This window comes from Danio rerio, chromosome 2 (assembly GCF_052040795.2).
Source record: "Danio rerio strain M-AB ecotype USA chromosome 2, GRCz13ab, whole genome shotgun sequence".
Classification (NCBI taxonomy): Eukaryota; Metazoa; Chordata; class Actinopteri; order Cypriniformes; family Danionidae; genus Danio; species Danio rerio.
In genome coordinates, this window is record NC_141022.1 from 52,167,778 (window position 1) to 52,192,445 (window position 24,668).

General features: G+C 34.8%; 2 protein-coding genes and 1 long non-coding RNA gene across 24 annotated transcripts in view; 2 read left to right on the top strand and 1 right to left on the bottom strand.

Annotated features, from left to right (window-relative positions):
- Window positions 1-24,668, bottom strand: part of si:dkeyp-94g1.1 — a 204,767-nt gene that overhangs the window by 115,580 nt on the left and 64,519 nt on the right. For 3 of the 19 annotated variants that reach the window (XM_087240152.1, XM_087240141.1, XM_087240153.1), the window contains exon 1: window positions 20,170-20,315. The exons of 15 other annotated variants lie outside the window; for them this stretch is intronic. Coding sequence is in view for 1 of the 4 variants with exons in the window: in XM_087240136.1 (XP_087096262.1) it covers window positions 20,170-20,197 (28 nt within the window). In the remaining 3 variants the exon portion in view is untranslated. Of the gene's footprint in view, window positions 1-20,169; window positions 20,637-21,307; window positions 24,397-24,668 lie in introns of those variants that run through there. One more of the 19 variants, XM_087240136.1, reaches the window with a different exon arrangement.
- LOC141378915 (SLAM family member 9) lies at window positions 619-22,984 on the top strand. Of its 4 annotated transcripts, XM_087241534.1 has the most exons (8): window positions 635-805; window positions 4,700-4,813; window positions 4,915-5,005; window positions 14,714-14,977; window positions 15,125-15,244; window positions 15,923-15,963; window positions 17,376-17,432; window positions 19,271-19,454. In XM_087241534.1, exons 3-8 carry the CDS (start codon window positions 4,918-4,920, stop codon window positions 19,430-19,432), a joined length of 732 nt encoding a protein of 243 aa, XP_087097660.1. In that variant the 5' UTR covers window positions 635-805; window positions 4,700-4,813; window positions 4,915-4,917; the 3' UTR covers window positions 19,433-19,454. The 4 variants fall into 4 exon arrangements, with proteins under 4 accessions (XP_087097658.1, XP_087097660.1, XP_087097659.1 ...); XM_087241532.1 differs by having other exon boundaries at window positions 619-805; window positions 4,700-5,005; XM_087241533.1 differs by having other exon boundaries at window positions 672-805; window positions 4,700-5,005; window positions 17,376-17,479; window positions 17,819-19,454.
- Window positions 5,574-9,685, top strand: LOC147837245 (uncharacterized). The gene is made up of 4 exons (XR_015479098.1): window positions 5,574-5,779; window positions 6,421-6,455; window positions 6,603-7,975; window positions 8,079-9,685. It is a non-coding gene; the product is annotated as an uncharacterized LOC147837245 (long non-coding RNA).

The window sequence follows — 24,668 nt, forward strand, 5'->3', positions numbered from 1 at the left end:
CATGCAAAACCAAACATTTATAGTATCAATATTAAATAGATAAAGACAGCAAATTGGGTTTTGCACTTTACAGATTTTTTATCGCTATTTTACATCCGTTTAAAATCTATGGCAGGCAGGGCCGGAGTGGGATTCCTTTTCAGCCCTGGAGTTTCAAGCCTCAGACTTGCCCACCTCAGTTCACGACTGACTATATTAAAATAAGGTCATTTCCAAATCAGTTTCTAATTACACTATCACGTCTTTTCTTGAGAAAACAGCTGCTTTAGAACTTCAAATGTTCAACAACCCTAACAGTATTTTAGGTCTTAACAAAAAAATAAATAAATAATTTTACTTAGACAAGGATCAGACCCAAGTCGTTGGCGTCGTTAACCAACATGCTAACCACTGGACCACTACAGCTGTTCATTGAGAGGCGACTCATCTGACCCACGAGGCTGCAAGAAAACAGATAAAAAGAGCAAAGCTGCGGTAAAATAATGAATAAGAAGATTGTGGTCAAGTAAATAAATAAATTAATTTAAAAAGTGTGACTGCTGAGAGCAACAGATTGTGGAGCTATAGGGACACCGGCCCTCACGGCCGAAAAAAGGACCAGCCCACCGGGAATTCTCCGTCCTCGCAATTAGCCAATCTAGGCCGGATAGCAGGAACTAAGATGATGCTTTGGGTGGTTTCCAGAAATATAGGAATATAGGAAGTCAAAGCAACAGCAGTTCTTCTGAGTTGTGTTTTTGTTCGGTGACAATGATGATTAATCATCATCTTAAATTTCTGCTTTTTTCTCTGATCTTCAAAACAGGTAAAACCAATGATCACAAATTAACTGTTTATTTATAATTAATGCTTATGGTTACAGAGATGACTACACTAGGTAAGGTTCACATACAGTCTCAAAGCTCATTTACTGGTATACCATCTACACAATCCATCTGTATAAAATACATATAGTTTTGGATGATTTATGAAAATATTATTAAATGAAACACTGAGTACAGTGCATTCTTCTTTTTACATTAAGAAATTGATTGCTTGATATAGTTTAAAAAAAAAACACTCTTCTCTTTGCCCTTGTACTTCATTTTGTATTTTTTGACAGTAGGATCAAAATACGGGTAGTCAATATCTAAAACTCTGTGAACTAAAGAAATATTTTCAATTTGCTAATGTGTTTCAGTATGTGCTCTGTACCAAAGAGCCTCAAAACTTTAGCATGAAAGTTGCGCATTTCGATTATGTTGATTTTTATTAAGCATAATTTAAGAGTGTTGTCTGAGATGAATATAGCCACAAACTGTTTGGCAGTTTGACAATTACAATGTTCAGCTATTGTCTGATATCATAAAACTGCGTTTAGAGAGCATGGTTTCATATTGAGTAATATCTTAGCAACTCAAACAAGGGTTTTTTCCATTTCAAAATGGAGTGGTACAATTCTGATCATACCGCCAACTAAGGAAAGCAAAGGCATTTTGCATTATGTTCTAATAATCTTTGATACCAAAAAAGTTGCTAATTTGGTTAAAAAATGCTAACCCTTTCAAACTATTTAATTTATATATATATAATTTTTTAGAAACATATGATAAGCTGTATCAAGCTGAAATACAAAATGTAATATTAACAGAAAATGACTTTATTATCTGAACGCAATGAACAAAAATTTAAGACAGAATAACAAAAAAAAAAAAAAAAAAAGAGAGATAGAACCGTGCAGGGAGTCTGTGTGTAGCATAATGATTATTGATTAAATAAGTCATAACTACTGTATAAGTGCCATTAGTCTTAATGAGTGCATCTCTGGTGTAACTATTTTAAACAAAAAACAGTAGAAATTCAGAAAATTGTCAAATAATTGCAATAGCAATAACTCATTTACTTGACAGTTGTACAGAATATTTGGGGTTAAAAAGCAATCCAAACAATACAATGCAAGAAAAGTTTTTATAAATGCTTCAGTAGCATTTTTGAACATTGTTTGTTCACCTTTTATTTACTTTTTTTAAATGGTGGCCCTATGAAAGTATTATTAGATATATAAATATATTAAGTATTAAAAAATAATACATGATCTTACATATTTATTAAAATGCTTCTCGTACGCAATGAAACCAATATATTGATTGAGTTCTCATGAGAAAAAGTTAGTGCAATTCACAAATAAATATCCAAAAGTCTAAACACACAAATAATTTAAAAACATTTTAGACAGGAAGATAAAGAGTGGTCCATGAAAAAAGACAGTTAAAAGAAAACCGCTTGGTTTATTAGTGAAGTTAGCTTGTACAGTTTATATCCTCAAAAAATTAAGCTTATGTGTGGTCTTTTGGTTTTTTTTTACTTTAATCTACTGATTATAAATTAATTATTATTTGCATTGCAGCAGTCAACATATTTATATTTTAAAAGAAAAATAGTTTTTTTATTTTATATTTATTGTGTTATGGATTTAATAATTGTATAAATTGTGGAAGAGATGCGTCACTTTGCTCATTTGATTGGTGGAATATTAGTATTCATTTATTTTCTTTTCGGCTTAGTCACTTTATTAATCGGGGGTCGCCACAGCAGAATGGACCACCAACTTATCCAGCATACGTTTTATGCAGCAGATGCCCTTTCAGCTGCAACCCATCTCTGGGAAACATCCATACACACTCATTCACACTCGTACACTACAGACATTTTAGCTTGCCCAATTCACCTGTATCACATGTCTTTGGACTGTGGGGGAAACCGGAGCACCCGGAGGAAACCCATGCGAACGCAGGGAGAACGTGCAAACTCCACACAGAAACGGCAACTGACCCAGCTGAGGCTCGAACCAGCAACCTTCTTGCTGTGAGGCGACAGCACCACCTACTGCGCCACTGCATCACCTTGTAACAGTTGTACTGTACTGTTTTCTTGTAGTCATACAAGCAACTTACAGTACGCAGATATGTAAAATTTATTAAATAGCGCTTCACATTTTCCAAAAAAAAAATTATAATACAGCTTTATTCCAAAATGGATTAAATTTATTAATTTCCTCAAAATTCTACACACAATACCACATAATGACAATGTGAAACGTGATTTTTCAGGTTTTTATTTTTAACAAATCTTCAACAATTAAAAAAAAAAAAATCTGTTTTCACATTGTCATTATAGTGTATTTTGTGTGTAGATATTTCAGGAAATAAAGTAATTTAATGAATTTTGGAATAAGGCTGTAACATAAAAGTGGAAAAGGTGAAGTGCTAATAATACTTTCTAGATGCACTGCAAGTTGTTGCAAACAATTTACATGGGATAAATTTGAAAAAAAAAGTTAAAGATTAATAAATTACATTTGTTTGTTTAAATTCAGCCAATTTAAAAAAAAAAAAAAAAACTTTGTAAATCAAATTAAACTTTTTGTGTGTTTGTGTGGATGGAGTAATAATCCCATGTATGCAAAACAATAAATGCAGCATTTAGGTACAAAAATTAATAAAAAAAAAATTAAAAAAAAATGTAAAGAACCAGTATGGTTGAAACTCACTTGACCTTTTGTCACACTGTTAATGTGACGCCGGGGAGTGACACCAACAACAGAAGGTAGGATTCAAATGCAGGTTTAATCGTAGTCAGGCAAGCAATGGTCAATACAGGGGCAAACAGATGTATGAGGGCAATCCAGAGTCGAAGTCAAAATAACAGGCAGATGGTCAGAGGCAGGCAGCTAACAGCATTAAATAAATAAACAAGGCAAAGGATCAAAAACACGGCAAAGGCAGACAAAGGAAACCGCGTTGTAATGTCACTAACAGTAAACAAGACTCGGCAATGTGAATTAGTGTGTGTGCTGCTTAAATACTGTGTGTAATCAGTCTTGAAGCAGGATCAGCTGTGGGAGTCTAATCAGTGGAGACTTGGAGCAGGTGTGTGTGTGTGGCATGACTGAATATGTAGTCCATTTACTGGCAGATTTGTAGTTTCATGAGTGAGTGTTTACCAGCGACATCTGGTGGTTTGTTCACTGGTAAACGTGACAGTTAATTTACTGAAAAGTATAACATTTGTGTTTTTGGAAGCTCGGTTTGAACAAAAGCATTTTTTTAATTTAATGACTTTGTTAAAATAAAATTCATACTACTATATTTTTCCTAAATGTGATTGTTTCATTCTAGCATTTTTATTTCATTAAAATTACAAAACACAAAAGTTTTTCCACAAAATAGGTATCTTTACCTTGAGAGATACATAGTTAAACTGACCGATACATACAAGTCAAACTGAACGCATACATTTCAGCGTCTGCTATTTTTCCATGCCTTTGAATAATGACATAGATTTTCTGTTAACAAAAACATAACATTATGACAGCAAAAACAACATTACTTCAGACGTCTTTCAAAACAACATTTTCACATGGTGAAAAAAAAAACAACAACACTACTTTGAAATTATATTACACAAACAATGCTCTTATTATTTTAGTTTATATTACGATATTTATAGTTGAATTATTAATTGTTATAACAAGAAATGAAACCAAGTGGACTTATTATTTGATTATGATAAATTTGAAGTCTATCTCTCTCTCTTTTATTTAAATGGGGTATTTTTTAAATGGCAAACAGTTTCTTTTATACCATTTTCAGAAAAAAATGTTTATATTTAGATAAGTGAATTCACCAGATGCATTAAAATATACATTCTCTCTCTTTAGGGTTCAGTGCCGAGATCTCAGTGTTTGTGCTGACTGGAGATTCTGTTGAACTGGATATACAGACAAAACTACCAGAGTTTGAGGAGTTGACCTGGATATATAACAAATTAGAAAGTATAGTTAAATATTACAGTAAATTTAACATTGTTAATTCTTACCCTGCCTACAACAACAGAGCAATACTTAATGAAACCACCTTCTCTCTGATACTGGAGAACATGCAGAAGAAGGACAGTGGACTCTACACAGCAAGAATAAATGGACAAATAATCAACGATATTGTCACATACAGAATATCTGTTCTTGGTGAGTTCATTTGTTCTTGATGTTCAGATTAGATAATTTATGAGTCTGTAAAAAAAATTATATTAACAACAGTTGACAATCCTTTAAACAGTTTCACCATGGCATGTTGCCTCATTAATAAATGTTAATAAAAGTGAAAAATATATGAATCAATTGCAATGCAAAACAACAGATCCCTATGGAGTTATTCACACTGTGAATATGAAATTTCAAGACAATTTCCACATGCAGTATTTATTCAAGAAAAATCCTAAAGCCACAATGCAGAGCAAAGCAAATGATGTAATCCAAGTTACAAGTTGGCAGACATATGTCAAAAAATATAATTCACAGTACAGCGAAACAAAAATGAAAACATCTGCTGTGTTTAAAATTGCATGCATAGCTACTATATAGTAAGCAAAATGCAACAGGGGAGCTTTTGAGTATGTTTGAATCTTCCACAGTATTAATTGATTAGACAGGAATTACTTTAATCCTTGCGAGGCTCTGCAATATTTATACTTAATTTGCATTTGAAAATACCTACTTATCTACTATACAGTACGAAAAAAATCTGTTTGTGTAGATCTGTAATCACGATCCTCAGTAATCACAAAAGAGTAGGCGAGAAATCCCTGGATGTCTTACTGCTTCAGCCCAGATTCTGAAACACTCAATGGGATGGACACTTTATCCCAGGAGGCCATAGGAAAACAATCAACATATAGAGGGAGGAAAAGAAGAAGAAATGTCACAATATTGCAGAAAAACGGGACACTGCCATTTTGAAATGTAAGTATTAAATCAAAAAGATGGCTCCTTGTGTTAAAAATTGCATTGGTTGAGCTACTGTAAGGTGTTAAACGCTTTATAATATTGAAAATATTTTTTTTCTGCTGTAAAACGTTACTGTTTAGGACCTTAAGTAAAACACACGCAAGGTTAGACCAAAAGGATGATTTAATGTCTGACAGAAAAAATATTAGTATAAGTATATAAGTATTGCAAGTCACAACATTAAATAAACATCTGAAAAAGTTGTATTTGTGAAGTAGAATGCTAATGTAGCGCTGTTTACATTATATAAATGTAATATTAATCTACATAAAAGCATAATTTTATCTTTATTATTAGAAGGCTAGTTATAGAGATACATTGGGAACTACCTCAACATGTACATGTGTTATTGACCACATGAATCACAATGGTAGTGGTGATGTTACAGGGACAGCAGCACACGTGTGTTTGTATGTTAACTGGTGCAGAGTGACTGAGGAAACTCTGCCATAAAGAAGCTTTTAGTGAGTGCAATGCAGAAATTAAGTCTTAAAGTATGTGTTGTTTTTTAATACTATTATTGTTGTTATTGTAATTGCAAACTGCTATCACAAATGTTTGTTGATTTTTGATTGTTGATGTCTGTGCCTTTGCAGCAGAACTTATAGAGGAGCAGGACCTGCAAGGCAAGGTAACTGGGATGTTTGTGGATAAAAGAGAACACCTGAACCCAAAATATGAAAATAAATGTATTACTTTCAATTTAAAAAGTAATTCAAAGACAATTTGCTGTTAAAAATACAGCTTTTTATGTTTGTGTTTTGTATGATCTGAAAAGTGCACAAAGAAGTCCACAGCAGCATCCTGGAAATGCTCTAGAGTCATCACTCCAGTTGCCCGTGTGTCCTCATCTGGGCCAGATGTTACTGTGGTCTCTTCATCTACAGTATGAATTGGTATCTCAGGCATGGACAGCCTCATGTCCCCTTTCCATTTCAGTCTGACTGCAGCAATAAGGGATGTGATTGATAGCAAAGACTGGTGAGATCCTGCTGATCAGGTGCAGAACTGACCCAGCTGCATTGAGAAGGCAGCAGAACACTGGGTTCTCTGTCTATAAATACAGGAGTTGGACAATGAAACTGAAACATTGGTCAATTTAGTGTAGGAGGTTTCCTATGTAAATTTGACCAGCCTGGTGGGCAATCTTCTTTGATTGCACATATCATCAGTAAGAGCAGAGTGTGAAGGTTGAATAAGCAGAGCCATATGATCGTTTTGCTTTAAATATCGCAATGCACACATTATGGCACATCTGAGACAAAGCTGGCACATCTGAGACAAAGACAGCAAGTGTATCAAGAGTCACAGCATCCAGGGTAATGTCAGCATACCACCATGGACAAACCAATTGGAGTAACTGTGGATGCAGGAGGAAGCTGTCTGAAACAGATGTCCGAACACTAACCCGGATCCGATCCAAAAAACATAAAACCCAGCTACCCATTTCTCTGCAGAATTAACTTTTGATGTGCGGAAATCCACTAAAACTGTTTGTTGGGAGCTCCACACGGTCATGGCTGAGCTGCTGCAAGATGGGCTCATCACTGCCAAGGACAACCAAACCATTTTGGAGGACCATGTGCACCAAGTGGTTCAAAAATTGTATCCTGAAGGAGGTGCTGTGTATCAGCATGAAAAAGCACCAATAGACACAGCAAGACTGGTGACAGTGGTTTGATGAATATGAAAAAGTTGAACATCTACCATGGCTTGCACAGTCAACAGAGCTAAATATTATTGAGCCACTTTGGGGTGACTTTGGAGGAGTGAGTGAGGAAAAGTTGAAGAGTTCAGATGCTAAAGCCACTAAACGCCACTTCTGCTAAAAATGAGATTATGACATTGAATGAATGCTTTAGGCACGTAGTACACCATCAATAAATAGATTTGCTTCAAATTAGAGGTCTGCATTCCCGCGGCTGACCCGCGGGCGCCGCGGGACCCGACCAGATTTCTACGGCGCGGGTATAAATTTCCGAATAAATCACGGGAGCGGTCGGTAACGGGTTTAATTTGGGACGGGAGCGGGCTGTCTCGCAATATCGCTCCCGACTCCCGAGTGAGCACGCGTATGTATGTGTGTAAATGAAATAGCGCGATGCTGTGTTTAGCTTGTTTGTTGCAGTGTGTGTGTGTGTGTGTGTGTGTGTGTGTGTTTGTGTATGTATGTGTATGTGTATGTGTATGTATGTATGCGCATGCGCGAATGAGAGGGGGGGGGGGGGGGTGTGTGTGCGCGAATGAGAGATAGAGAGCTTTGCCTGTGTTTGTGCTTGGTGCTTATGAGTGTGTGTTAGAGGGCGCGCACGCGCGCGAATGAGTGAGAGAAATGAGTGGTGCTGTGCGTGTGTGTGTTCATACAGACAGCTTGTTATAGGCTGTCTGGACTGTATAACTGGGTGATTTTCGATTTTGTTCTCCCCCCGCTCTTTAGCGGGATCGGGCGCGGCGGATAGAAAACGGGGCGGGTCCGGCAGCGGGACATCAAGTGCTTAATATAAGCCGGAGCGGTCGGGTTCGGGCTAAAACCTGGCGGGTGCAGGCGGGAGCGGGATTCAAAATTTAGTCCCGCGCAGATCTCTACTTCAAATCATCCAAATCCCAGTGTCAGAGCATTCAGAAATAACAGTTTGTTGGTAAAAGCCGATAAACGCCACTAGCCTTTGACAGCAAATGCCACACTATATCACGAGAACCAATCAGAAGCACAAATCGAATCATATGTTTTAAATGTAGCAGTGCGCTGATAGGCCAGCTTTTATGAGGAGGGCATTTTATAACGCTTTCGATTTTAAAAGTTTGATGAACTGGGTGAGACTGTTCGACTGTCAGTAAATGGCAAACGAAAACTTCCCTTAGCTCAAAACTCTGTGCATTATAAGAAAAAGAAAACATACTGTACAGTTGGAAGTGTAGCATGCATTCATAACGATTTTTTGTGCAGTTACGCTACTTCGAATGAGTCCAATTTACTATACATTAAACGGCAACTGTGTTTCACAAAAGATGTTCTTTTATCCCACATGGATGCTATGAGGATAAAGAAGAGACCAAGACCTTAAGTATGGTGAGAATGAATGAATGAATGAATGAATGGCAGCTTCTACAATTGCCTGAGAGTCATCCCCTTTTTGCCCAGTAGGCCTAACTTGTGTTTTATTTGCTACGTTAAGCTATTCTTTAAAAGATAAATATAATGTATTAAACTATATATTTAGTATACTACTTCATAATACCTATACGTCTGATAAGCTTTTTATATTAATGTACAGTGCACAGATATTGATGTTTCACAATGTTTTACACTACATTATTTAAATCTACCTAGCTTAGCTTGCAATGTTTGCAATTTTTACATTGCTCTACTTACATTAAATATAAATCCCAAATATCAGAAATGACACCAGATTATTAAGATTTACTTAATGTCAGTTTTAATGTTATTGATTAATGCACTTGACAGAATTCATTCATTCATTTTCCTTCTGCTTTTTCCCTGGTTTATCACAGTGGAATGAACCGCCACTTACATGACAGATTTATGCATTTTAAATTTCAGGTGGTTTGTGTTATGCGTTTTATGTTTGGTAAAATAATTTATAACTGCATCTTTAGTGATTTTTCAACTAAATACACAGCCTTGTTCCAATTGGTGTATTTAGAGGGTTTTGCATAAAAAGCACACTTGAAACTGGTTTTCATGCAAAAGAATATCTACCTGGTAAAAAACAAAGAATTGTATAAAATGAAATTTTTGAAAAAAAGGTATTTTATTTACTAGCTAATAACCTTATAATTACATGTATAATGAAACTTCTAAACCTAATAAGAGGAGCCTGATAGAAAATGCTCATTTACAAAAAAAAAAAAAAAAAAAAGACGTCTGATGGATTTAGAGGGTTTTGCATCTGAACTCTTCAGTTTTCCTCTACCAGCATCACGTAGTGTCCTGGCCACTTATCTGCAAGAATGGCTCAAAATACTTTTGGTCACTGTGCAGGACATGAATCTGTCATTACCAAGACCAATTGATGCTGTATTGGCCGCAAGAGGAAGTCCTACACCATACTAATGAATTACTGTGGTCTACAATCAGGCGTTTCAGTCTTTTATTGTCCAACTCCAGTACATGACTGTTAGAATAAGTTTGAATAAAGATTTGAATCATGGAATCATGTGGTAATGACTTATGTATTTATTCGTTGTCATGTTTACTATAATTCATTCTTTTATTTATTGTTGTTTCCTTTTGTTGTAAATAAAAAATAATAATAATTGTTTCGGTAATGTATACATTATTTATTTGTAAATCGTTTTCTAGTAGTGCTATACAAGCAAGGACAAGTAGACTGCACATTATTTGCAAGGACTTGCATGATTTGCCTGCTTTGCCGGTAAGCAGATAGAATAGATTGGAATACTAAGTTTTAGCATAAGCCAGTATGAGATTCTGATGGTATGATAACCTTGGATAATAATATCATGGTTTCACGGTTTTGTAATTACTGCTCTAAAATATATTATTTTTTAATGTCTGGGTAAAAAACAAAAAGGTTTTCCCATTTGAAGACAGTACATTTTATTTGAATTGAAATATTTTGGAGTAGTAAACATGTCAGGCTAAATAATTCAAATCAATCATTGACTTCCGCGGTCTTCATTTTTTTCTAAAACACAGATTTAAAATGGCATATTTGGATTTCTTTACTGCTGGAGATACTGTTGTCTTAAAAAAAATCTCAAGTGATTTAGTAAAGCAGTTAGAGTTCCTGAATAGCATGTCAAGATATTGGGTGCGTATACATGGTGATGCAGCTATAGACATTAGTTTTTAAATGCTCCGTTCTTGTAACACATTTTGTTTTAACATTGATTTGACCTCCGAATGAGCACTTTCTGAATAAATTTCTTGTTTCAGTCATAAAAAAGTAGCATTATCAAAATACATCAAGTCATAATTTCAGAGTATTTGTACAAGTCTGGATTCGAACTTGAGCCAAATGCAGCACAATTGATTTATGCACATGCACAGTTCACTAGGCTACATGAGATTACAGTCAATCCAGATTCGCTAGGTCTCGAAGCACTTTAGAAACAACCGATGCTTTGAATCGCTTTAGTCAAGTAACCAGGGGCCTCATGTATCAACGCTGTGTATGCACAAAAACTTTGCGTACTCCAGGTTTCACGCTCACGTTTGGATTCACTAATGATGAACGATGAAACGTGAGAATTCATGCCTGGCTTACGCACATTTCTTGTGTGTGTCTGTTTTACTTCCATTGGCGACTCCTAGAGGCAGTTGGGTTAAATTGCACTCTACAAAGTATCTTTGAGCCGTGCAATGGCAGCTGTATGAGACAGGTTTATCTGCATGTCCTGCAGGTATACAAGGTTTCCATATACCATGCAGCGCAATTTGCAGCATTTGCTGTTTTTCCCAAATTAATCTGAGCAATCTACTGCATGCACATTGCTATAAAGGCACCACTTAAAGATGAATTTGCATATGTGAATCAGAAACATTTTAATTCAATAAATGTGCAAATAAAATATGATGCACACACTTATTAATGATTCCTACTTTTCTTCCTCGTGATGAACATTATATGCAAAATGATATGCAGCGAAGGGAAAAAAGAATGAGTTCATCAGACACTGGATTCGAACTGAGTTCATGCTCGAAACTGGTCAAAACATGTTGCCATGCATTTTACGAGCTGCGCCACTCACACTGATGAAGACACTACAAAATTTTACACCATCACATCGCACTATTTCTTTTTTAATTCACACGATGTTCAAACCCAACTGCGTTAACCGCATCAGCTAAACTCGCCCACTCTATTTTTTTCTTTTGTTGTTAATTCCGGAGAACAAACTTGCAAATTACACCATTTTTCTCTGGTCTACCTCCGAAATCAGCACCTCTAATTCACATTCTGTTCAAAGTTTGTCTTTTTGCTTGCTTTTGCCATTGCTTTTTCCGTTGGGTTTTGCCAAAATTAGAGTCATTAGCATATTCATACGGGGGCGGAGGCAGGGAGGGGTTTTGTGATCATGCATGTTGCGCTCAGTTTCACTAAATTCGAATGTACAAAGAGAATATGCGTGTGATTCGCCGTACGCAGTGTTTCACACATCTGAATATTTTACTGTGTACGCACATTTACAGCTTTGCTTGCACGCAATGTTTTAGTATGATTTCAACGCAAGTCTTCGTACATGAGGCCCCTGGTGTTTCGAAACATTTTGTCACATAGCCTGGGTGTTTCAAAACACTTTAGTCACCTGACCTGGCTGGTTCAGATCGTGCCGTGTTTAGAAACACTCAATACAGTGTCGAAACGTAAGTTTCATATCAACCATCCCTACTTACGAATCCCCACAACACCCTACATCTAGAAAATCATGGCAAAATTGTTTAAAAATAAAAATAATAATTGTGCAATCTGAACAGAATTTAACTTGTTAAGTCAGGAAAAGGTCCACAAACTGGGACTTGAACTTAGGACAACCAAAAATCCGCAATGACACTACATGTTGATGCACTGCTTATGAGGCTGGTGCCGACCTGTTTTGATAAAAGTGCATACTCCTTTCCAGTAGGCAATGACATTGATATTTGGTTGATTTTGTGGTGTGTTAGAAAGTGACCAGCGTCAAGTCAGCACCTTAAACCAACATCATTTTGACATCAAACACTTATTCGTCAGGTATGGCAACCATAATTCAACGTCTGATAGATGTCATAATGGTAATGTCCACACAACGTCAAACTGTAACATCAATAGACATTGATATTTGGCTGTTTTTAGGTTGCGTCGGAAAGTGACTAAAATACAACGTCTGTCCAATGCTGGACACACACACACACACACACACACACACACACACACACACACACACACACACACACACACACACACACACACACACAGTTGAAGTCAGAATTATTAGCCCCCTTTGAATTTTTTTCTTCGTTTTTAAATATTTCCCAAATGATGTTTAACAGAGCAAGGACATTTTCACAGTATGTCTAATAATATTTTTTCCTCTGGAGAAAGTCTTATTTGTTTTATTTCGGCTAAAATACAAGCAGTTTTAATTTTTTTAAACACCATTTTAGCCCATTATTAGCCCTTTTAAGCTAGATTTTTACTCGACTGTCTACAGAACAAACCCTCATTATACAATATCTTGCCTAATTACCCTAACCTGCCTAGTTAACCTAATTAACCTAGTTAAGCCTTTAAATGTCACTTTAAGCTGTATAGAAGTGTCATGAAAAATATCAAGTCAAATATTATTTACTGTCATCATGGCAAAGATAAAATAAATCATTTATTAGAAATGAGTAACTAAAACTATTATGATTAGAAGTCTGTTAAAAAAATCTTCTCTCCATTAAACAGAAATTGGGGAAAAAATAAACAAGCGGTCTAATAATTCAGGGGGGCTAATAATTCTGACTTCAACTGTACATACATATATATATATATATATATATATATATATATATATATATATATATATATATATATATATATATATATATATATACACACACATATACACACACACACATTTATTTTATTTATCATTTTTTTGCTCTAGTATGTCTTTGTCATTGCTCTTAAGTTTTGCTTTTTTACTGACAATATTGTTGTCATGGCTGGCACTATTATTAATACTATTATTGAACAACTTGTGTATTGGTTTATACATGTATATCTACACACTTTGTTATATGCTGTTTGTCTACGGCATATTTTTCTGTGTTCAAAAAATACTAATTAAAAGAAAAATTTGATTGAAAAAATAAAAAATGTATAAAGTATATTGTGTCGAATGAAGAAAATAGTTGTTTTTTAGCGAGACATTTAAAAAAAGAACACAGTATTTTTGAGTACAGTAATGACAGTGCCCTAGCGTGGGCACAGTTCAGATAGCCTAGTGTTAGTCCACCCTTATAAAGGCATGCCAAATCACATATTTATGCACTATTCTATGCCCTTTTGTAGTATAAATGGTGTAAGTAGTGCGTTTACACTGAAAACTACAAAAAGAATAAGTGCACTTTAAATACCCAGATGAGGCACTGATTCAACCGTTAAAATGTAGTGTGTAATGACACTTCACTCACTCAACGACAGCAGGTTTGCTCACATAGCGGATAGGGCAGAGCTATCGGGCGCATATGTTGGATTACTTTAGTTATTTTGGATTGTGCGAGCAAAATTCTCCTACAAGAGTGATTATAGCACATCCCGATAGTGAATGCGGTTATACTCATGGCAGGTATTATTTGAAACTTTTGACATTTATTTCAATAACTTGGCAACCGTCAAATGTCATCTGGGAAACGGTATGAATTTCTGCTAAGTAAAAAAAAATATTAGTGCTCCATTTGGGATAACACTACATACATATACTCTGCTGTTGAGTGTGCAAGTGCATACCTACATTGTGGATAAGCGCATAGTGTATAATGTGCCATTTGGGACGCAGCTAGTAAGTAAGTTGATAATTACAAACAGCTGTGAATAAATATAAAAAAAATCAGAAGTCCAGGGGTGATCAGACCAGGAACATAAACAACCTGCTGCCCTCTTGAGTCCATGAGATGGCACTGCACATTGATGTTACAAATAAAGGGTGAGACCGATATGCTACTGCACCAAAAATGTGTCGTTTCCTTCAGGTTCGATGATAAAGCAGTGTCACTGATTTTCTTCACTATTATGTCACCATCAGTCTGAAAGGGCCTTTTCAATAGCATGAAAATGTATTATTTGGCATTAAACACATCGTTGTTCATTTTAAGCTTGATCAAAGGTTGTAGGCTGCATCTTATAATTTTTCTCTCACAAATATATGTTTCAGATGCAGTGAAGGCTCCGGTTCTGACTGTAAATTCAATCATGTTCAGCAGTAGCTCCTGTACTGTCAACTTCACATGCAGAGCTCAAGATCTTATCATTAACTCTAACTATCAGAACAACACATGCTCTCAAGAGGAAGTGACATCACAGGAGAACAACACCCTCATCCTGTCCTGCAGTGAGGAGTTGATCATGTGTAATTACAGCAATCCTGTCAGCTGGAAAAAAGATGAAACAAAGATTAAACAGCTCTGTGTTAATAAAGGTACACACAAAGAAACACCACATTCAGAGTATAAGTTAACATCTCTCAAAATAACTAAATAGTTTAACTACTGAATTGATGTGTGATTTTAGAATAAATTAATTCACCACTGTTCTTAATGATGAGTGTTGATGTTTCCTTTTCCAGAGAATGAAGAGACAAAACCCAAGCCAACTCTCCTGTGGCTATATGTTTTAATAGCTGCAATAGTGATGCTGATACTGGTTGGGATAGGTATAGTCATCCACCGCCACACACGTAAAACAGGTATGTCCATATCCCTCACACATATATGCTATAATAAAAATAATGAGTAATTGTAAAGCAAGGTGACAACATTTTTTTTTTACATGGGGAAGTACTAGAATACTCACACCACCTTGAGTGGCACACGCCTTTAGTTCTTTACTATTTTCTCTACTGAATTTTCTAATAAAATAACAATTTAAATATTTGAACTTATTATCTATAAAGTTTAGACTTTGTTTAGAACCCATATTTTACACCTTAACAAGCTTGTTCAGGTTTAAATGTCAAATGGTTTGTACTGCACATACTGTACGAGGACAAAACATTTGTTATTTGCCGGTGTCAAAAATAAATAAATAAATAAATAGCCGGAATAAAGATAATAGAAAAAACAGTACAAAGAATTATAACTGACATTGTTTAAACTTAATATCATTTGTGTGCATGTGGAAAATCTTTGCAAAAAGATGCAATTAGTTCACAATGTAATGCTAAAACTGAATATAACCAAATCTGCTTAAAATCAGTTTGGAACTGACATCTAATATAATAAATCTCCCTTTTCCTATGAAATGTATGCTAAATTAAATTTTCTTAATAAAATTGGGATATTTATTTTTTTATATAATAATGTCATAACTTTTTTTCTGACAATTCTTGATGCTAATATATTGGTGTATATTCTAAACCTTGTAGGCACTCAAGAGGTCAGTGATACAGTCTATGCTCAAGTTGAGGTAATCTTTAAAGTACTATTAATATGCATGCAGATATCATGGATTTGTTGTTACGCTAGTTTTCAGCCATGTTAGATCTCAAAATACATTACTGTATGTAGTGCACACCCCTATCCTAAATATGTGGTCATTTATTTGTCTTGATGTTTAAGTTTCAGTCAAGCAAAGCTTCCATTACACATATACCATACTAAAAGCATAACTATATCAGTCAACTTAACAGAAAACAACATTTGACTTTGCAATCCAGAACACATCTCAAAATATGTTACTTAATAATTAAATGAAATCATTTTAGTTTATCTTTCTCAAAAATGTCAGCATTACCAACCATGAGTAAACTCCTTTCTCTGATTAGTCTATTACTGTAAATGTACACTCACTGGCACCAGTGAAGATGACAAATTTGTTTATCTTGCTGATGAAACAATTTTAAATACAAACTCACATCTAAAATATATATTATTCTAATATAATAATACTTTGTAATAACAATAATAATAATAATGATAATAATAAAAGTATTTGTATAAAATAAAAGTTTCATTGTCAGTCAACTCTCAGTACATATTTCAGTGCCAGTGGTGTAGTGGTTAGTGCATTGACACAGGCACTCCAGTGCTCACAGCGACCAGAGTTGGATTCCACCTCGCTGTCCTATATGCTGATCCTTCCCCTCTCTTTGCTCCCCATGCTTTCATGCCAATACTCTTTCCTATCCAATAATGGTGAAAAACCAGAAAATATAATTAGAACTCTCAGTACATATTACAACTTTGAATTTTATTAATGCTTAATTTGTAAACCATGATTAACAAATGCTGTATAATTATTGTTCTTTCTTGGTTCATGTTAGTAAATACATTAACAGTAATGGAACGGTATTGTAAAGTGTGACCAAAATCAGCACTTTAAATTGTAGAAATATGAATTATTAAAACATACATGCAAGGCCACAAGGCTATTGTATATTTTAATAAGTATGTGTTAACGCTTACTCAAGTTTAAATTCAAGTTAATTTATTTATAGAGCCCATTTAAAAAAAGTCACAAGTCCGACCAAAGTGCTTTACATAACATAAGACAAAGTCAACTAAAAAGACAGAATATAAAAACATAGAAATAAGACAAGAGAAACAACTGAAAAAAAAGCTCTGAGAGAGTTGTTTGGGCTAGATTATGACGCCATTCATTAATTTATTTACATTTATTCATTTTTGTTTCGGCTTAGTCCCTTTATTAATCTGGGGTTGCTACAGCGGAAAAATCCGCCAATGAAGGGATTTATATACCAGTAAAAGCATTTTAAAATCAATCCTGAATTAGACGGGCAGCCTATGGAGTTTTACTATTAATTTTTGATGATGCGTTTTCTATATTCTCCTGAAAGAAATGTTGTTTAATTTAATCAGGGTCAAGAAATGAAGACGACCAACTGTGACGCCCACACTTATGATGTTCCAGAGCGGGTGAGAAAAAGCTAACAGACAAAAGATTATAAAAGCCTTGAAGGAACGCTCCACCTTTTTGAAAAAGACTAATTTTACAAATTTCCCTGTGTCAAATAGTTGACTCAAACCAAAGTGGTGGGGTCACTTTTAGCTTAGCTTATAATAATGAATTTAAATGGATTTGACCATTAGCATTTTGTTAAAAGCAAAATTATCAAATCTTTTTTGAAAAATTTTTTTATTTAAAGTTTGAGTCTTCTGTAGTTACATTGTGTAATAAAACCGAAAGAAAATAAAAATTTTGTAAGACAATATTCCCAAGAAATATGCTCTCATTCTGGCATAATAGTCAAGAGACCCTGCTGCTGTAACATTGTTGCACTAGGCGGAGTGCTATTACGCAGCACATGAGAATGGGCTGTTTCCAGAGGGCTGCTCCTCCTACTACTACTACAAATACTACTAGTACAAAAACAACAACAACAACTACTGCTGCTAATACTAGTACAACAACAACTACTACTACTACTACTACGACCAGAAGACTAACTCTGAATAGGAAAATTAAAACTTTATTTTAATTTTGGAGTGAAATGCTAAAGATCAAATCTGGTTCAATTCATTATGCTAAGCTAAGCTAAAAGTGATCTTGCCAGAACAAATAATCAAACAAATGGATTTAAAAATGGTTCAAGTAAACTGTTCAACTCAGAGATGGGGTGTTTAAATCATTGGGGTGTTTCTCCAATGTCCCATTTACACTGTCAGGTCATGATGCTCAATTCCGATCAGATTTTTTTTGCCTCTCCGTTTACATACTTTTAATTGTGACCCATGTCCGATTCATGTGTTTACACCTGCTATGCAATTTACGACATTGTGCATGCGTAAAGGCGGGTTCTAGCATCTGCACCACACTAGCCATAATGGAAGAAATTGTCTTGCTTTCAGCTCTCAAAATTAAGCGAAGTTCGCCCAACTTTAAAATGACTTTGAGACAGAGTAGGAGTAAAAGCGCCATCATCGCAGCTTGCGCCTATGGTTTATATATGATGTCCTCCACCATTCAGATCTCAGGTCTGGTGGGAGCAAATTATGGCGACTGACCAAGTTCCTCCTCTATGTTTTTTGGTTGTTGCTGTTACCGCATCAGCATCTCCACACACGCTCTTCCTTCTATGTCATTCAACAGTGGAGAATTACCATGTTAGCCCCTTTCCCACATACAGAACTGTCCGAAAAATTGCGGGTCATTTTCCAAAAAGGTCTGTATGTGTGAACAGGCCCTTTTTGAAAATATCAGTAAATTTGGAATGCTGCGCTGTGTGAACACAAAAGGAAAATTGCAGAAAAGAGCGAGTTCACACTTGGAATTCCGTAATGTCCTCGCCTGTGTGAACAGTACTTTTTTTATATACCGGTAAAGGCGTTCCGAAAAATTACTGCATATTTACCAGAATCACTGTGTGAAAGGGGCTTTAGTCACAAGTATAATGACATAAAAAACAGAAAGCCTCAATAAATTCGATCTGCCTGTTTACATAGTAGTCACATTGTCACATATGCAATTTATATCTGATTTATTTCCACATATGAAGGAGGCCTGAAATCCATCTCTGAATATCCGAATGCATGCGTTATTTTTATGATTACATAGTCATAGAACAGATATATCTGAAAAAAATAAATAAAATAAATTCAGAATTGGGTAACATTTAACTGGCAGTGTAAACGGGGCCTGAATTGCTTGTTGTATAGCAATAGTCAATGTGTTTAATTCTTTATTTAGTGCAGTATTCATTAGCAAAACTGTTCATGAGTGCATTTGTAATTTTTTTTTCTGTGAATTTTATCAGCTTCAAACTCTGACACAAGAGGAAATGGAAGTCAACAACCCCACCACAACTTACTGCACCGTAGGACAACACAAAAAACCTACAAATCCCATCGAACCAACAGACCATACTATTTACTCATCAGTGTGCAAACAACCACCAAATAAACAAACTGTCATTTGATTTGATGACACAGAAAATTTAATTGTGCCTTTTTGTCAACTGAGAAAGTTGTCACAAGGACTGATCTCAAAATGGCATCATACTCATGCATTCCCTGTCATAAATTCATTTGATAGAAATAAGACAGATACAGTATCCTAGAACCCCATTGTGAAGCCTTTGTCCAGAGGCATATTTTAGATTTTTATACTTTAAATCATGGCATTTTTTGAACATTCCATCCCAAATTTTATTTTTCAAAAATAGCCCCATTGTCAGTAGTAACAACTGTAAACTAAATCCAGTCTACATAAATAAAAGTAATTTAGATAATAGTGTATTAGCCTTCTTTTCCGTTTTTCATAGGTATGATTTCAGATTAAACGGGTATGAAGCCAGACAAGCAGCTAATGCAGTAAACATGAATACAGTTTTATTTATCTCTACAGTTTATAGGAAACAAAAAAAAAATCAGTATTTTAGTTTTTATTTTATTTATTTATTTTTTATTTTAGTTATTATCAGTTTAGTGATTCATAACCACAAGATGGCAAGATTTCGTCCTAACTCTATCACATGGATATGCTCAACACTCTCAGGTGAATTTCGAAAAACTCAAACATGCTTTGTGCTACAGACCTCAGACAAAAAGTCACTTAAAACATAATATTGTGCTATTACTTATATAACTAATAACACAAAAAAGCACAAATTTGTTGTGTAAAATTAAACAAAATAACAAAAACAGTGTTACTCACGTGTAAAAAAACAAAGCAACCGCAGCATCCAAACTCTGTTGGATTTTTCTGGCCTTTATGCCCTCTATTACAGTAAAAAAACAGTCTTTTCATTATTAGTGCATGTGGCTCCATAAAATCCTGACATTTTCAATTCCTTCTTTGGTCTTTCATTCCTGTCTTTCTATAAATCTCCCTCTTTCTTTCTGACCCTTTTGATGATTTACTTTTAAATGCAAGCCACAAAAACTGATTGGTTGAAATCTACTGATTGGTTCCTATCTACTTAGTTTGTTTTTTCCATTCCCCTGTTTTTCAAGGAGGGTTTAAAGCAATTTGACTGATAACCACCAGATTGTATTTAATTTTATGCTACATTTCTAATTTTTTCTCATGTTTTTTTTTTCCTTTTATTTTTTTTACTAAATGTTGTTTAAATAGCATGTTTTTAAATCTTGGTTTTGTCTGTTTAAATACGGAAGCGTAGAGCTGCCACCCAGGTAAAAAAAAATCTGAACTTTATTACGTTTGTACAATATACTTTTCATGTTCTTACAATATAATATCACGTTTGTACAATATAATTATCACGTTCTTACAATATAATATCACGTTTGTACAATATAATTATCACATTCTTACAATATAATATCACGTTTGTACAATATAATTATCACGTTCTTACAATATAATATCACGTTTGTACAATATAATTATCACGTTATTACGTTAAAACTTTATTGCTTAGGCTACGTTTACCTGGTGCGATCAGAGCGTGAGAAAATGTCTCGTTTTACAGAATTAAGTTTTATTTTATGCTTGGATTGACACATGGGGAAATTTTGCAGCTACTGATTGTGATTACTAGACCCAGTAATAAAACAGTTAGTGACGTTATGATCCATACTCCATCGCAAGAATCTTTGCATGTCTGCCAATGCGAGTTTATTGCACAAACGTGATATTATATTGTAAGAACGTGATATTATATTGTAAAAATGTGATATTATATTGTAAGAACGTGATATTATATTGTAAGAATGTGATATTATATTGTAAGAACGTGATATTATATTGTAAGAACGTGAAAAGTATATTGTACAAACGTGATAAAGCTCAGATTTTTTTTTTACCTGGGTGGCAGCTCTACGCTACATAGTGTATATAGTAAAATATTCATAAAGTAGGAAGCTATTGATAGTAAAATAGTTTGTTTCCCTTTTGCACATTTTCACATGGTGTTTTATCCCATGCCTTTCTTTGCTTCAGGTGTGCTGAGTTTACTTGATAAACATGTAATCACATGAAATATTTCTTCATGCTACAGTGTTGCCCTGCTTTTTTTAGGTTGCCTGCTATCTTTTAATACTTATTTCATACTAGTACCGGTTTATTTTATTTGTATCGGTTACCTATGAAATATATAATATTTATTTATTAGATTTTATTCATTAGAAGTTTACAAAATTGATATGTGTCATTTAGTTAATTAGCTAATGTTGAAACCAGTGTTAGGGGTGACGCAGTGGCGCAGTAGGTAGTCACCTCACAGCAAGAAGGTCTTTGGTTTGAGCCTCGGGTGGGTCAATTGGTTTTTCTGTGTGGAGTTTGCTTGTTCTCCCTGCCTTTGCATGGGTTTTCTCCGGAAGCTCCTGTTCCCTCACAAGTTGAAAGACATGCGGTACAGGGGAATTGGGTAAACTAAAATTGTCTGTGAATGAGAGTGTATGGGTGATTCCCAGTAATGGGTTGCATCTGGAAGAGTATCCGCTGCGTAAAACATATGCTGCATAAGTTGTGGGTTCATTCTGCTGTGGCGACCCTGGATTAATAAAGGGACTAAAGATTGATTTATACTTCTGCGTCAAGCACAAGCATATGCTACGGCACGGCAACCTCACAAAAAAAAATTAACTGCATGTCGCAATGATGCGTACCATAAGCTCTGTGATTGGTTGGCTTGGTAGCGTTGACGAGTGTGGGCGAGACCGAGAGCCGCCCAAGCCCGATTGTGTGATTGTTTACAAGTGTAGAGTCCGGTGAAGGAGCTCCGGATGCAAAATTTTGTTTTGCGTTTACCTTGTGGTTAAAGTTGTTGCACGTCCGCCGGTTCCTGCCTCAAAATGAGCGAGTTTGAACCACTTGTACATTAAGGAAGCGATTAAAAAAAAAAAAAAAACACCAGCGAAGAAACTAGACACAGAAGAACATGAACACCTACTGCCAACTAGCGTTACAGAAGAGTTATTGCAGAGCAACATAAACAATGCACAGCTATGGGCGTCGTGGTCAAAAGTATAAACCAGGCTTAAGCCGAAAAGAAAATGAATGAATGAAACCAGTTTATAAAGTGCTCTGCAGATAACATGTATATAGATGTATATAGTATGAATGCTTGAAGCAATAGAAATAATGATGGCGTCACTGTTTCAAAAGGTCGCTGGGTCGAGCCACGGCTGGGTCAGTCGCATTTCTGTGTGGATGTTTGCATGTTCTCTCCATATTCATATTCATTCCGCTGTGGCGATTCCTGATTAATACAAGGACTAAGCCAAAAAAAAAAAAGAATAAAATAAAGTCTAGGCTATGACTAACAATAATTAATATAGCTTAATGTTTTGCTCGTCAGTGCTGATATGATCTTTTAAAATAATTGAATATTTTCTGTAACATCATGTGGACAAAACTGTAACAAATTGTATGAGAATTTTTGCTTTTAGTAATGTGTTATTCATTTTCAGATGTTTGTGTTTTTATCTATTTTCATGATGTCAGAAGAACTGTTTCTGCATTGGATGTACATTTTAGCCTAAAATAATAAAGTTCTTGAATTACATTTGCATTAAATTTTTCTCCTTGGAAATCATTACAATTTAGATATCATTTAACTTAAAAAGCTGGTTATATTCACAGACTGTTTAAACCTTTTATAAAAGGATTTTTGCATAATAGGTCCCCTAAAAGTTTTGAACGAAAAAGGCTGATTTAATGGTATCTGTGTTTTGTTGTACATCGTATGTATATTTATAAACTGTCTGATTGATCGCACTTGAATAAATTATGATCCATATGTCATGACAACATATGTTTTTATGTTAAGCATAAATGATTAAAGTTAAGTTCAGTGTTTTACATTAAGTTATACTTTTCAGGTTAACGTAATTTCAGTTAAAATTACTTCATTCCCTTAATTTGAATAAAATTATGTTATTTTAGTGTGGTTTTAACCCTGTTTAACAATGCTTTATTTAGCTTATTTTTGCTTTTGAATTGCATCATGGAACCCTAATATATCTTCCAACAACTTTTTACCTTGAAAAAGTTAAAAATGTGACTTTTTAACATTTTAATTAGATTAAAAGTTATGCAGGTATGTGCCAAAAAATTAATTTAAATAGAGGGAAAGTCCATTTATTTTAATAATTTGTTTCAAAAAGCGAAACATTATTAGTTCACCACTCAAAGTGAAATATTTCAAGCCTTTATTTGATTAAATTTGAATGATTATGGATTAAAGGAGGAAAAACCCCAAATCCAGTACTTACAAAATGAGACTATTTCATGTGCGCAAAAAAAAAGAAAAAAAAGAATGTAAATGCATGTTAGCCTTCTGAAAAGTGTGTTAATGTACTGTATTTTCTCAGTACTTTGTTTGGCCACCTTAGCACTAATTACAGCTTCAAAGCGATGTGACATGGAGGCAATCAGCCTTGGACTAACATAACACCTCAACTGTGTCATAGTTGCTTTGATATCAGCCTTCAGCTCGTCTGCATTTTGAAATCACTGTTGCCTCATCTCCCTCTTGACAATAGCCCATAGATTTTCAATGGGGTTTAAGGGTGCTTTCACATCTGTAGTTCGCTTCATTTGGTCTGGACCAAGGGCAATAAATGATACATTGTTGCATTTTCTGAAATGTTGTTTTGATCATTCTTAAACGCCTTAACCATTTCAGTATTAATGTATATTACTAATGACCTCCAGAGTGTCAAGAGCGTCTGTTCTCTGCATCTCATGGTTTCAAACGCCCCCACGTGTTTGTGTGTCAGCTTTGTCTTCTGAATTGCAAGTACATTTATTAAATAAAGAAAAGATTGACGCAGCTTCTCCTACCGCTGTAAATTCTGTTTTTACTGTTGATATTTGGCGCCAGTTAATCAGGAAGAGATGATTTTGTTCTCATTGATTCGTTAAATGGAAATGCTGCTTTATTCGCACATCCTTTATTCCAATTTTGTACATACATTTAATTAATATTTTTTTGTAAACATAGCTATTGCCTACATTTTAGTCACACGAAGAACAAAGTCTTGTATGAGAATGGCTTGTTCTTTTTAAATAAATAATTTGCTTTAATTCACTGTCCTTTGACATGTACTGTAACTAGATTAATGACATTATCATTCGTTCTATTAATTATTTTTAGTTCTGCTTGCATTCTAAATGTCATATCAACCTCCACTACTTGATTAATAGAGGCAGACACACAAGTGCAATGTTAAATCAATAAAGCGGCT